This window comes from Pteropus alecto, unplaced genomic scaffold, assembly GCF_000325575.1.
Source record: "Pteropus alecto unplaced genomic scaffold, ASM32557v1 scaffold113, whole genome shotgun sequence".
Classification (NCBI taxonomy): domain Eukaryota; kingdom Metazoa; phylum Chordata; class Mammalia; order Chiroptera; family Pteropodidae; genus Pteropus; species Pteropus alecto.
The window spans coordinates 8,593,252-8,606,046 of record NW_006433949.1 but is presented as its reverse complement, the minus strand read 5'-3'; the positions used below and the strand labels follow the sequence as shown (position 1 = coordinate 8,606,046).

Here is a 12,795-nt window from a genome sequence, read left to right as displayed (position 1 = left end):
GGCTCTGGCGCCTGAGCCAAGGCCAGGGGATGTGGGAAGCAGGCTGAGATCTGCTAAACTACACATGTGTGTGTGTCACTCTTGGGCTCTGTCCTTTCTGGGTGGTAGGTTGGAGTTATTGCAGCAATAGTGACAGGGACTTGATGTTGGGGAATGGGAGGAGGAGGAGGAAGCAAGGCCAGTGGGCGAGGATGGAGGGAGGAAATCCAAGGTGATGGCCGCAGATGGGTTTATGCCATGCTCCAACACAGGGAAGACCCTTAGACAGGACGATGTCAGGAGACTCAGGCCCTAGAGGTTGCCCCACACCTAATACCACGTAAGAGAGTTCTCAGGACAGATCCTCTTGCTGTGGACCTATTCCGGGACAGGTGACAAGGACAGGCCTTGAAAGGCACACTGATGTCCTAGGACAAAGGAATTTTCCTAGGATAAATCATGGGTATAGGGAAGGCTTCAGAGAACACATAGCCAAGACTAAGACCAGAACAACCACCTCTGAGGGACATCCTTGAAGACACCCTGGAATTAAGCCGCCGTGCTGACTGCCCTGGAGCGTGGTAGTGGAGGTGGATCGGGGGCAGCAAAGATGGTGTCAGGGGGACTGTGAGCAAGAAACTCCTGTCCCAAAAGGGATGAGAGTCTAAGGCCAAGGCAGACCGATGCCTTGTTTTGAAGACACTGGAGAGAGGGACAATAGGCAGATCTGGGACCGACAGAGGCCCCAGGACAGTAGAGTCCTCAGGAAATTGGAGTGTCAAAGTGAGGCCAGCCAGTACCAGGGCAGCAGAGGTGCCGTGGTGGGTCAGGAGGACTGTGAACCTGAGGGAGAAACGAGGGATCAAGAAGTGCCCAGAGCTGCCAAGAGTCAGGCACTGAGATTATACAAAAGGAGGTGACTGTCACCTCCCATCCCGGACATGAGCAAAGTGTTGCTGCGAGCATACTGGGGCCCACGGCCTGAACCTGAGGGTGCTGTACCCACAGCAAGACTGAGGTCGGCAGCTCCCACAGTGGAGATCAGACCTTTGACCTCCTGTCCCTCCCTCACCCCGCAGGTCAGCCCAAGTCTGCGCCCGCGGTCACTCTGTTCCCGCCCTCCTCTGAGGAGCTCAGCGCCAAAAAGGCCACATTGGTGTGTCTCATCAATGACTTCTACCCCGGCGCCGTGACGGTGGCCTGGAAGGCAGATGGCATCACCGTCACCCAGGGCGTGGAGACCACCAAGCCCTCGAAACAGAGCAACAACAAGTACGCGGCCAGCAGCTACCTGAGCCTGACGCCTGAGAGCTGGAAATCTAGGAGCAGCTACAGCTGCCAGGTCACGCACGAGGGGAGCACCGTGGAGAAGACTCTGACCCCCTCACAGTGTTCTTAGGACCCTCAGACCCCTCCAGCTCTTGGAGTTCGGGGGCGGCTACTGCTTAAAGACTCCCAGACTATCTCTTCTCCCAACTCCCAGTTGGCCTCTCCCTTTATCCAAATAACTCTCAATAAAATGTGCTATTGTCAATCAGACATCATGCTCTCTGCTCATTCTTGGTTTACGCATTTTTGTCCTCACTCCACCATTTCCGGTTTCACAATCCTCCTGGCCCTGTGGGAAAGGAGCCAGTGGAAGGAGTCGCCCTGTTTTTCTGAGGGGGAGTTTCACTCTCAACCACGACTGCATTAGAGGATGTTCCAGAACAGGGCACCCTGGCAGCACGACCCAGAACAGCCCACGTTCTCACCTTGCCCAATCTCCCTGTTCTTGTGTGGCTTCTGTCCACCCCTAAGACCCACGTTCCTCGACCCCCACGGCCCACACAAGAGAGCCCGAGCTCCCCGCCCCTCCAGATTCCTCAATCACATGCCTTTCGTCGCTTCTTGGACATTCTGGAAAATCCCACCACACCGTCTAGAGCCTCCCTCCTTTCTCAGGTCCCCACTTTCTCCTACCTCACCCGGGAAACACCCTGTGCCAGATCCTTCATGCTCTCACTGTCACACACACAGCAGGACCTCCGTCTATGGACCATGTCATTCACGCCACACTCCTGTTTGGGGAGCCTCTTAACAAACGTGTCTCATAAGTGTCACAGCTTTGTCAATTCTCTCCATGCCCTAAGGCCACCCACCGCTGACTCCACCACAAGACCTAATATCCGCTTGTTCTAGGATGACCGGCTCGTGGCCTACAGGTCAAAATCAAGCATCAGATTCTAAGAAAGGGCCATTAACTAGCCTATAAACCAATTCACCTACTTATGAGTACATTCTGTGCTAAGGCACACACACTCGCACACACACAGATACGAATACACATGAACATACACTCAAAAAGAGAATATTCATGAAGACACACATCTATTCACAAATATGATGGTGTCAGGATCCCTTTGTAGACCTGGGAATTGAAGGTGGTCCTGGAAGCCACCACATTCTCAGCAGAAGAGATGGGCTTTTCTCTAGAGCGTTCTGGAAGAGATGGGGTAGAAGGTACTGAGATGGGGGCCCAGGGTAGACACACAGAAACAACAGCCAGTCATTGTAGTCCTCAAGTCCTGGTGTGACCACTGACATTCATATCCAGGGACATTCATATCCAGGTTGAGAGCGAGACCAGGAGCCCTGAGGAAGTTCACGCAGGATCCGGCCAGGAACAGCAGGCAGAACGAGACAGAATGCACAGTGCTTACAGAGCATGACGCTTGTCGCAAAGAGAAGGATCCAGGCCTGTGTGTCACTTGCGTGAGCTCTGCGGATGACATTCAGAAACCGGAAAGCAGGCTGAGAATCGGGATGTTGGGGCCCTACTCACAGCATACAGGTTCAGTCCCAGAGTACAATGTATTTCGCAGGTTGTGGGTTCAACTTGTCCTAACTACATTAATGAACGGGGACATGTGTGATTCAGAAGACATGTGAGGGGACAACAGACACACAGGGGAAGCTCCTAGCAAAGAGGTGCTGGAGTAGCGATGGCTTCCTTATCTTTGCAGGGCCGTGACCGGGGCCTTCCTGCTGGAGTTCAGCCCATGCACCCAGGCAACGCGGCAGATGCCAACGTGAGGCACGGAAGTGTGACCAAATAGTGACCATCCCACTGCACCTTCAGTCTGGCCCAGCCTGAGGCAGAGATGCTGGAGCTCAGGACGGTGCAGAAGGGTCTGGGTCCTGAGGGCAAACGTGATTCTTCTCCCACCTGTGTTTCCCATCCCCACTCGTCACCCTGCTCCATCTCTTCTGCTGAGAATGTGGGGGCTTCCAGGACCTCCCCCGATTCCCAAGTCTACAAAGGAATCCCGATGCCATCATCTGTGTGGTTAAGAGGACATAGTCACTAATTTCACAATGACAACATGAACTGAACTCGGCCATGGAACAGATACTACGTAAGGATGAAATCAGGTGGAAATTCTTCTTCACTATCAGCACATTGTCTCCAATGTCATCCCATGACCAAGGACATGGAAAATCCTACAACTCCATGGCCCCGAAATTCCTTCCTCAGAGTCACCACTTCTTAACCAGCCATCTGCCCGATCACCACCCGTGACAAGGAGGCTGGACTTTGGGCCTCCGGTGCAGCTGCAGGTGGGCCTGGGCAGGGGATGAAGGGGGTGAAAAGAGGTTTGTGCTCGAGGCTGTGTCACTGTGTTATGCGTTCGGCGGAGGGACCCAGCTGACCGTCACAGGTGAGTCTCCTCCTTTCCCTCCTCTTGGTGCTCCATACTGAAGTTTGGGTCGATTTTCCTCTCCTTGCCGTCCAGTCTAGGACTGGGGTCTGAATGGCTCTCGACTTCTGTACATTCCCCTTTTTTGTCTGCCCATCTCAGTATCCTATATCTTGTTTTGCCTCTGAGGCTCCTGGTGGGGAAGGGATAGGAGAATCCCAGGGACCTCTCCTGCCACTCCTCACTGGAACCTGGAGCTTTAGGAGAATCCCAGGGACCCCTCCTGCCACTCCTCACTGTGACCAAGATCTCCTTATCCAGGGAACTTCACCTCTGGGCTCTAGGATGCTCAACTGCCTCAGGGTCTCTGAGCCATGGAGTCCTGGGAGAATGGAGGGGCTGTAGGACTGCGGGACTGCGGGGCTGTGTCTGGAGCACCTCCAGGGGATGTGGGAAGCGGGCTGAGATCTGCTGAACTGGACATGTGTGCGTGTCACTCTTGGGCTCTGTCCTTTCTGGGGGGTAGTTTGGAGCTGATACAGCATAGTGAGAGGAGCTTTATGTGGGGACATGAAGAGGATGAGGAGGAAGCAAGGCAAGCTGCACTAAGATGGAGAGAGGAATTCCGATGAGATGACCGCAGGGTGCTGGGGTTTTGCTCGTGCTCAAGACAGGCAGGACGTCTTAGATGGGACAAGTGTCAGGACATTCAGGCCCCAGAGGTTGCCCCACACCTATCACCCTGTAAGAGATTTCTCAGAACAGGATCTGGTCTGGGGACCATTTTCGAGACAAGTGACAAGGACAGGCCTTGACAGGCACACTGATGTCGTAGGACAGAGAGATTCCCCCAGGATAAATCACAGGATCAGGAAAAGATTCAGAAAATACACAGACCTAGACTAAGATCAGAACGGCCACCTCCTGGGGACACCTTCGTGGACTCCTTAGAATCCAGACATGGTGCTGACAGCTCTGTAGTGTAGTTGTGGGGAGTGGATTGGGGGCTGCAATAATGGTGTCAGGGGACTGTGAGCAAGTATCACCCTTCCCAAAAGAGAGGAGAGCATAAGGCCAGGACACACAGAAGTCCTGCTTGACAGACAGAGTCCTCTGGAAAGTTGAGGTGTCAAGGTGAGACCAGCCAGTACCAGGGCAGCAGAGGTGTCGTTGTGGGTCAGGAGGACCGTGAGCCTGAGGGAGAAACGTGGGGCCCAGAGGACACCAGAGCTGCCAAGGATCAGGCACCGAGATTCTCCAACAAGAGGTGACTGTCACCTCCCATCCCAGACATGAGCAAAGTGGAGCTACGAGCATACTGCCAGCCCACGGCCTGAACCTGAGGGAGCTGTACGCACATCAAGACTGAGGTCAGCAGCTCCCATAGTGGAGACCAGACCTCTGACCTCCCGTCCCTCCCTCTCCCCGCAGGTCAGCCCAAGTCTGCGCCCGCGGTCACTCTGTTCCCGCCCTCCTCTGAGGAGCTCAGTGCCAAAAAGGCCACACTGGTGTGTCTCATCAATGACTTCTACCCCGGCGCCGTGACGGTGGCCTGGAAGGCGGACGGCAGCCCCGTCACCCAGGGCGTGGAGACCACCAAGCCCTCGAAACAGAGCAACAACAAGTACGCGGCCAGCAACGCCTGAGAGCTTGAAATCTAGGAGCAGCTACAGCTGCCAGGTCACGCACGAGGGGAGCACCGTGGAGAAGACTCTGAGCCCCTCACAGTGTTCTTAGGACCCTCCGCCCCCACCACAGAGGGGCTGGAGCAGAAGGACACCCGGGAGGATCCCCCTCTCAACCCCCAGTCAGCCTCGTCCCTGCACCCCATCAGCTCTCAATAAAATGTGCTATTGTCAATCAGACATCATGCTCTCTGCTCATTCTTGATTTATGCATTTTTGTCCTAATCTCTACCTACCTAAGTGACACAATTCTCATGTCTCTGTTGTAAAGGAACTAGCGGAAGGTGTCTCCACGTGAGAGTTTCACTTTCATACAGAATCACCCAGAGAATGTTCCAGAATAGGAGATCTTGGCAGTACTCCCAGGACAGCACACATTCGCACCTTCCCTATAATCTCCCTGTTCTATGTGGTCCCTGTCCACCCCCTAGGACCACTTCCCTTGGTTCCCAAGACCTTCTGGAGAGAGCCTGAGCTCTTTTGCCTGTACCCCTCAATCTTGCCATTCCCACGCCTTCCACAGCTTCAAGCCTTTCTAGAAACCTCCTACCCTCACACGCCCAGCATCCCTACTGCATTAGGGTCTTCTCTCCTCCTACCTCATTGAGAAACTCTGTGGTTTTTTATTCCTGCATCCCTCACTGTCCCTCTCACTGCCGGACCCTCAGTTCCTGGATCTTGCTCACTCACTGATACACTATCCCCAGGTGACTCCTGCCTCTCACTTCATCATGGGAGTGTCGGCTCTGTTTGAGGCCCTTGGCAGACAGTAGCCAGCTCTGCTCTTTTTTGATGCCGTACAGTCCAGCCTGCCACTGACCCCACAGCAAGCACTGTCAGAGTGGCCACGGGTGGTTTAAAATCCGATTCTGTGTTTGTTCCTGAACATGTGTCTGAACGGACTCACCTTCCTGAGTGCTGAGACCCAGAAGAATGTTGCCCTAGAAGGTGACACGCTCCGGGGTCTGAGGACACACACGCTCACTTGCACACTCATATTCTCACTAACATGAACTTGCATGCGCACACATAATACACACACATGCTTTTACAGACATGGTCATGCAGCTCATGTGTCCAGGATGTTTGGTGGCATCCAGGACCCTCTAATCGGCCTCAGCTCTGCAGAGGGCACAGGCTCCATCAACTCTAGGTTTTACGCTGGACTCATCTCCTCCACCTGACACTCCCCAGGCAAGCGGAGCCAGCGACACAGCTCCTTCCAGGACTGGAAGTTCCCTTGGTTATGAAGGGACACTCAGACATTGACTTTTATCCCCTCCACAACTAGGGATGGATGGAAGGTCACCTCCTTAAAGAAGTCAAGTTGCAGCTGGGGAGGGGACCACCTCCTCTCATTCTCCCATCAGCCAGACCAGCCCCCGTGACCAGGAGGCTGGACTTTGGGCCTCCCCTGCAACTGCAGGTGGGCCTGGGCAGGGGGTGGAGGGGTGGCAGGAGGTTTGTGTACGAGGCTGTGTCACCGTGTGCTGTGTTCAGTGGAGGGACCCAGCTGACTATCTCAGGTGAGTCTCCCCCTTTCCCTCCTCCTTGGGGTCCAGAGTGAAACATGAGTTGATTTTTTCTCTCCTTTCTATCCAGGCTAGAACTAGGGTCTAAATGGCTGTGGTTTTTTGTAACCTTCACCTTTTTTGTCTGCTCATCTCAGCATCCTTTACCCTGTTTTGCTTCTGAGGCCCGTGGTGAGGTTAGGATAGGAGAATCCCAGGACCCCTTCCTGCCCCTCCTTACTGTGACCCGGAGTTCTCTCCAGGGGACCTTCATTCCTGGACTCTGGGGCAAAAGGCTCTTTATTTTTTCTGAGGGAGAGTTTCACTCTCACCCAGAAATACCCAGAGAATATTCCAGAACAGAAGGTAGAGGAGAAAACCCAGGATAGCTGTCTTCTGCACCTTCCTTGCTCTTCCTTTTTGGCCCATGTCCACTTCCAGTGTCCTCCCAGTGGCCTCCAGGGTGGTGTCTGAGCTGCCTTCCCTAGAATCATGGGTCCTTACCACCTGGTCCTGCAGGTAAGACAGCCCCTCCTGAAATAGGAGAATCTGAACCCAGGACAGAAAAACACCCTGTATGAAGACACCACAGAGAGAGGGACCTGGAGCGAGTCCTTAGACAGACAAATGCCCCAGGACAGACAGATTCCCTCAAGGCTAATGCCAGTTAGTGCCAGGGAGCACAGTGGTAAGGTAGCAATTTATGATGACATGTGAACCCGAGGAGGGATTGAGGCCAAAGAAAGGCCCAGAATTCCCAGATTCGGGCACTGAGATTCTTTCTACAGACCTAGTCAGGCTCTCTCCATGCCCCACCCTAGTCGTCCCCAGCCCCGCTCCCTGCACCAATCAGCCCTCAATAAAATGTCCTCATCGTCAGTCAGAAATCATGCTCTCTGCTCATTTATTTTGTCTCATATTTAATTTGTGACCTCTCCCGGTTCTCGGGATGGGGTGGGGAAAATCCTTGGCACCCAGTGGGAAAGTACTCCCCAGGGAGAGGCTCACAGTCTCCCCGAGGAAACCGGTCAGGACACAAAGAGTCTGGTCACCGATCAGTCCCTCTGCTCTGTCTTTTCTCCCACTATGTTCCTCCTTCCTGGTTGGAGCTGGCTATGGCCAGTGACCTCCAGATAAGCCCTTCCTCCCCACCCTGATTGGGACCTTCTGCCCCCCCACACACACCCCTTCCTCTCTGCCCCCTTTCCTCAGCCTGGAAACCCTGCTATGACTTGGACTCCCTCTTGTCCTGGCCCTCGCTCCCTGGAGTGCCCTCCTCCCGCTCCGCCCAGCTCAGCTCCTGCCCACCTTTACCCCTTCCCTGTCACTCCTTCAGGCTGGACCATCCATGGGGTCCAGGAAACTCCAGCAGTATCAGCTTCACAGGCTCTTAAATCCAGGGCCCACCTTGATTCCTCACCTGATGGCGGGTTCAGAGGCGTAAGTCTAGGAGGAAGTCAGGAAGGAAGCTAGCATACAAAGACCTGCCGGGATGCTCCAGCACTTGACACAGATAAGCTCTGAGCTCCCCGGGAACCAGTGCAAGGAGGGAAATAGGTGCCTCACAATTTTTCTGAGATTAAATAAAACCTTTGCTGGAGGGAAATTGGTATCTTAGGCATCTTATACCGCAGTTAAAAGTGGGGACATGTTTTCCCCGAGGCCTCAACATTGATGGGAATCAGGCTCTGACACACACACAGCTGACCTCCCGGCAGCCTGGGGCAGATGACCATGAGCTCACTTCAGCTGCCACTGCCCTGGAAGCCCTCCATATTACTGTCTTTGTTACCACCAGGTCGCCATCTTTGGGTTTATACAGTAACGGTCCCCTGATTTGCCCCAGAGTGGCCCAGCCAGCCAACTAATCTCCTGTCCCTGGATCCAGAATGGACGAAATCACAACACACACTCATTACACATCCTGGGCCACTCTGCCCCTACCTGATGCCCCCATGGCTGTCCCGGGACCCCTGAGCTGTTCCCCCACTCATGGCCCAGCTCTGCCACATGGGAGCAAAGGGGAGTGGGATACTCTCAGGTATGTGGCACAGAAAGGTACCTGCCACCTTCCCAAGAGGGCATTAATTATTGAAGATCATTTCCATCTGCTCATGGACATCGGCAGGAAAACCAGGACTGTATGGGGACTTTGTGAGGCTGCAAGGCTCACGGGGTATCTCTGAAGATGAAGATCCTAGGGCTCTAGCTCTTCCAGCACACTTTGGGGGCTTGGATGGGGTGGGAGCAGTGGCAGTGGGTCAGGCTCGAGCCACCATGGGCGGGGGGCCGTGGAGGGGCCATGCTGAGGTCCCAGTGAGTCTCTCCCTCGCCTCCTATGTTAGTTTCCTGTAGCTGATGTGACAAATCACAGCAAACTTAGTGGCTCAAAACAACACACATTTATTCTCTCACAGGTCTGGAGGTCAGAAGTCTGAAATGGGTCCTACAGGCTAAAAGCAAGATGTTGGCAGGGCCACGCTCCCTGCCTTTTCAAAAAGCTTCTAGAGATTCCCGCATTCTTTGGCCCGTCTCCCGTCTCTCCAACATCAAAGCCGCTCGTAGCATCTTCACATCTCTCTCCCTTCCTCTCTGACCTCTGCATCCATCACCACATCACCTCCTCTCTCACTCGGACCCTCCTGCCTCCCTCTTTTCCCTATGAAGACCCTACGTGGGGCCACCTGGATCCTCTACCCCTCTCAAGGGCCTTAGTTCCATCATGTCTGCAAGAGCCCTGTTGCCACATCAAGGAACAAGTTCTGGGGATAGGGATGGGGACGCCCTTGGGGACTCTGATTGGCTGACCACAGCTCCATGTCCCAGTTCCCGGGGGTTCAGGAAACCTTCTCCCACATTCCTCTCTGTTGCTACATCCTGCCCAGTCCCTGGTCTGGGCCACTCCTGGGGCCTTCCCGGCCCAGGCACAGCTCTCCTTTCTCCCTGGTCCCCTTCTTCTCCTGGGGTCACAGGAGAGAGATGTTGATTTTAGCTTCAGCTTTGGGGCATTTCCTCCTGCTGGCCCCAGTTAAATGCTCTTCAGGCCTCTCAGTCACCAAACCAGCCAGCTAACCAATCTCCTGCCCCTTCCTCTTGCAGGAAGATCCTGTTATGATCTTTGGAATACAGATGGAGACACCGAGACCCAAAGACGCCGAGTAGCATGCCCAAAGTCACAGCAGGGACTAAACCCAGGCCCCCTACCAGCTACTCCAGATCTCAGCTCCTGACTCCAGGTACCCACTGCCCTCAGCATCCTGCCCATCCCAGCCTGGCCCTCCTTATTAGTCCAGCTTCCTCCCTAAAGACCTCTAGGTCCACCTGTACCCAGAACCCCACCTTGGGACTCATGGCCTAAGGGGACAGAGTTGTTGGGTCTGATGAAGGACAAGGAAGCCAGGTGCTTTGAGTCAGAGTGGCTGGCTTCCTCAGACCTTTTCCCCTGCCTCTGGGTCAAACAAAAATCAGTGTCAGAGCACTTGGGAGAAGGGCCGAGAGAGTGTCTCCTCTTCCTGGGGACTCCACCTTTGTCCTGGTACTGGAAGGTGAGGATCACCACAGGGCTCACCCTCGGTTGCCCCAACCTCAGAAGATCAGTCCCTAGAAGATGGCTGTTGGGTCTGATGAAGGACAAGGAAGCCAGGTGCTTTGAGTCAGAGTGGCTGGCTTCCTCAGACCTTTTCCCCTGCCTCTGGGTCAAACAAAAATCAGTGTCAGAGCACTTGGGAGAAGGGCCGAGAGAATGTCTCCTCTTCCTGGGGACTCCACCTTTGTCCTGGTACTGGAAGGTGAGGATCACCACAGGGCTCACCCTCTGTTGCCCCAACCTCAGAAGGTCAGTCCCTGGAAGGTGGCTTCCCACTTCCAATCCCCCCCACACTCCCCTCTAACCGTCCCCAACCCCCTCTGTCCCCTACCACCGCCCGCCAATTTCCAGGTCCCAGCTGCTTCCCCTCAGAATGCAGGAATTCTTAGCAGCACCTTCGGTCAGGAATGCTCTCAGGGAAAAACACACAGAGCTGTGGGTCTGGAGGTGCATGAAAAGGGGGCCCAGCACAGAGCACAGGAGGTATTCTGGGGCCGGCTTTTGAATGGCAGCACTGACTCACATGAAACTCCCAGGAAGCAGGCAAGGACAGCACACACCCTGAGCAGCGAGAACACCAGGCTGGCTTCCCTTTTGCCCACTCCTGACCCCAACCTTCAGTCCACTTCTACCCCCCCACTCCCACCCCGCACCCTTTCCTGATGAGACACTTACAGTCTCCTTCTTCCTCTAGGGTCACATCTGCTGCCCTGTGAAACGTCGCTAAAGCTCCAGGGGAAGGTACACAGGGGCATCCCGCAGAGAGGACCTGACTTCTGGGACCCTCAGGCCCCAAGATGGACAGATGCCCTAGGCGGGAGCAGCCACCGTGAGGCACACGCAGGCCACCTGTCATCATACACGGGCACCTTGCCTCTCAGATCCACCTCTCAAAACCTCTCCTGCCCCTGGCTCCTCAGTGAAATCTCAGTGATACCCCATATCCTTGCCGTCACTGTTATTGCACGCTGCTCCAATCCCCTTCCCCCTGGACCCCTGGGAGCCACGGCTGTTGCTGGAGCTGGAGCAACGACTGGCTCACGAGCGACCCCAGCTCCATCCAGGTCCCAGGCCACCGCCACCAATCGGCAGCCGTCTCCCACCTGCCGAGCATGCCCGGCCCCATCTCAGAAACTGGCCCTGCCTGGTTCACGGCAGCAGTCATGGAGGGCCCTGCCCAGACATCCTGGCCAGCGGTCAAGGCTGCCTCAGGGCCCCCTCTACCCCTCTATGAGCACCAGCGTTCAGGCTTCAACACCTCAACGTGAAGGGCCGTTCTTCCTCCTGATGGCCATCAGAAGCCCACAGACATGCTCTTATGCGGAAGACATAACCCAGAAGTAATGAAATGCCTAGACTCTAGGATGGCCATCTGTGACCTGACAAACTCTTGAGGATTTTATTTCTCCATAAGAAAACAATGGGGCAACAGCATGTGTGAACAACCCACTAAAGGACTGTGTGGAGAAGCGTCTCCTAAACTCAGGACACAGGACACTCCAGTGGGGCTTCTGACCTCTGACCTCCCTCACTTAGCAGGCAGCCCCAGTGGCTTCCAAGGCACTTGAACACTCCAGGGTAAACCATCTGGTTCGGCCAGGCTGCACCTCCTGGTGTGCCCTAAGCACGGCCCATCTGGGCCAGTCCATTTCCCATCACCGTCTCCTGTCCCTATGGCCATCGCTCACTCTATCTCCCTCTTCAGAACCATTTGGGATGCCGCCTTCTTTCCAGTTATACCTGCCTGGCCTTGCAGCACATCTCGGAGAGGGGGGATCCATGTCCCCTCCCTTCCTGCCATCACCCCATCTTTCCCTTACGCTCGCCAAGGCACCAATGGCCTTCAAGTGGCCAGATCTAATGCTCCCCTCACTATCCTCCCTGTTGTCAAACTCTGGGTGGACTTGAGCACTGCGTACCATGCTCTCCACCTTGAAACTCCTCAGCCCCCAAAACCAAGCTCCTGGGTCTACTTTTCTCCCTGACCTATTTGTTCAGCTGTTGCCAACAGGGCACAGCGAGCCAGCCTCTCAGCTGCTCTTTCCTTCTCTGTCTGCGTAAGGTTATAAGCCACCTGGATCTAAAAGGGGTTCCTTATTTTCTTACCGTCCCGGTCTCCCAGCCTCGCCTTGGGCTTGACAACCAGGGCTGCAGACTGGGCTCAGGATGGTAGGTGCCTGAGGGCAGGGGCAGCACCTCTCTCAGTCCCTCAGAAGATCAGCTAGGTGCTGTGTGGGGTGTTATTGATCTGTATACCAGCGATCCCCAACCTTTTTGGCACCAGGGACCGGTGCTCCTATGAGAATCTAATGCCTGATGATCTGAGGTGGAGCTGAGGCGGTGATGCTAGCGCT

The 12,795-nt window shown here is 54.9% G+C and overlaps 1 protein-coding gene and 1 gene segment (V, D, J or C); both read left to right on the top strand.

The window, feature by feature from the left end:
- Positions 1 to 5,508, top strand: part of LOC102897661 (immunoglobulin lambda constant 3) — a 13,654-nt gene extending 8,146 nt beyond the window's left edge. The window contains exon 4 of the mRNA XM_015586791.1: positions 5,317 to 5,508. Within this exon, the coding sequence (XP_015442277.1) occupies positions 5,317 to 5,396 (80 nt within the window). The 3' untranslated portion in view covers positions 5,397 to 5,508. The remainder of the gene's footprint in view (positions 1 to 5,316) is intronic.
- LOC102887991 lies at positions 590 to 1,518 on the top strand. The segment is given in 2 exon segments: positions 590 to 606; positions 988 to 1,518. Coding segments are annotated over 2 exon segments (408 nt in total).
- Positions 5,509 to 12,795: the final 7,287 nt, after the last annotated feature.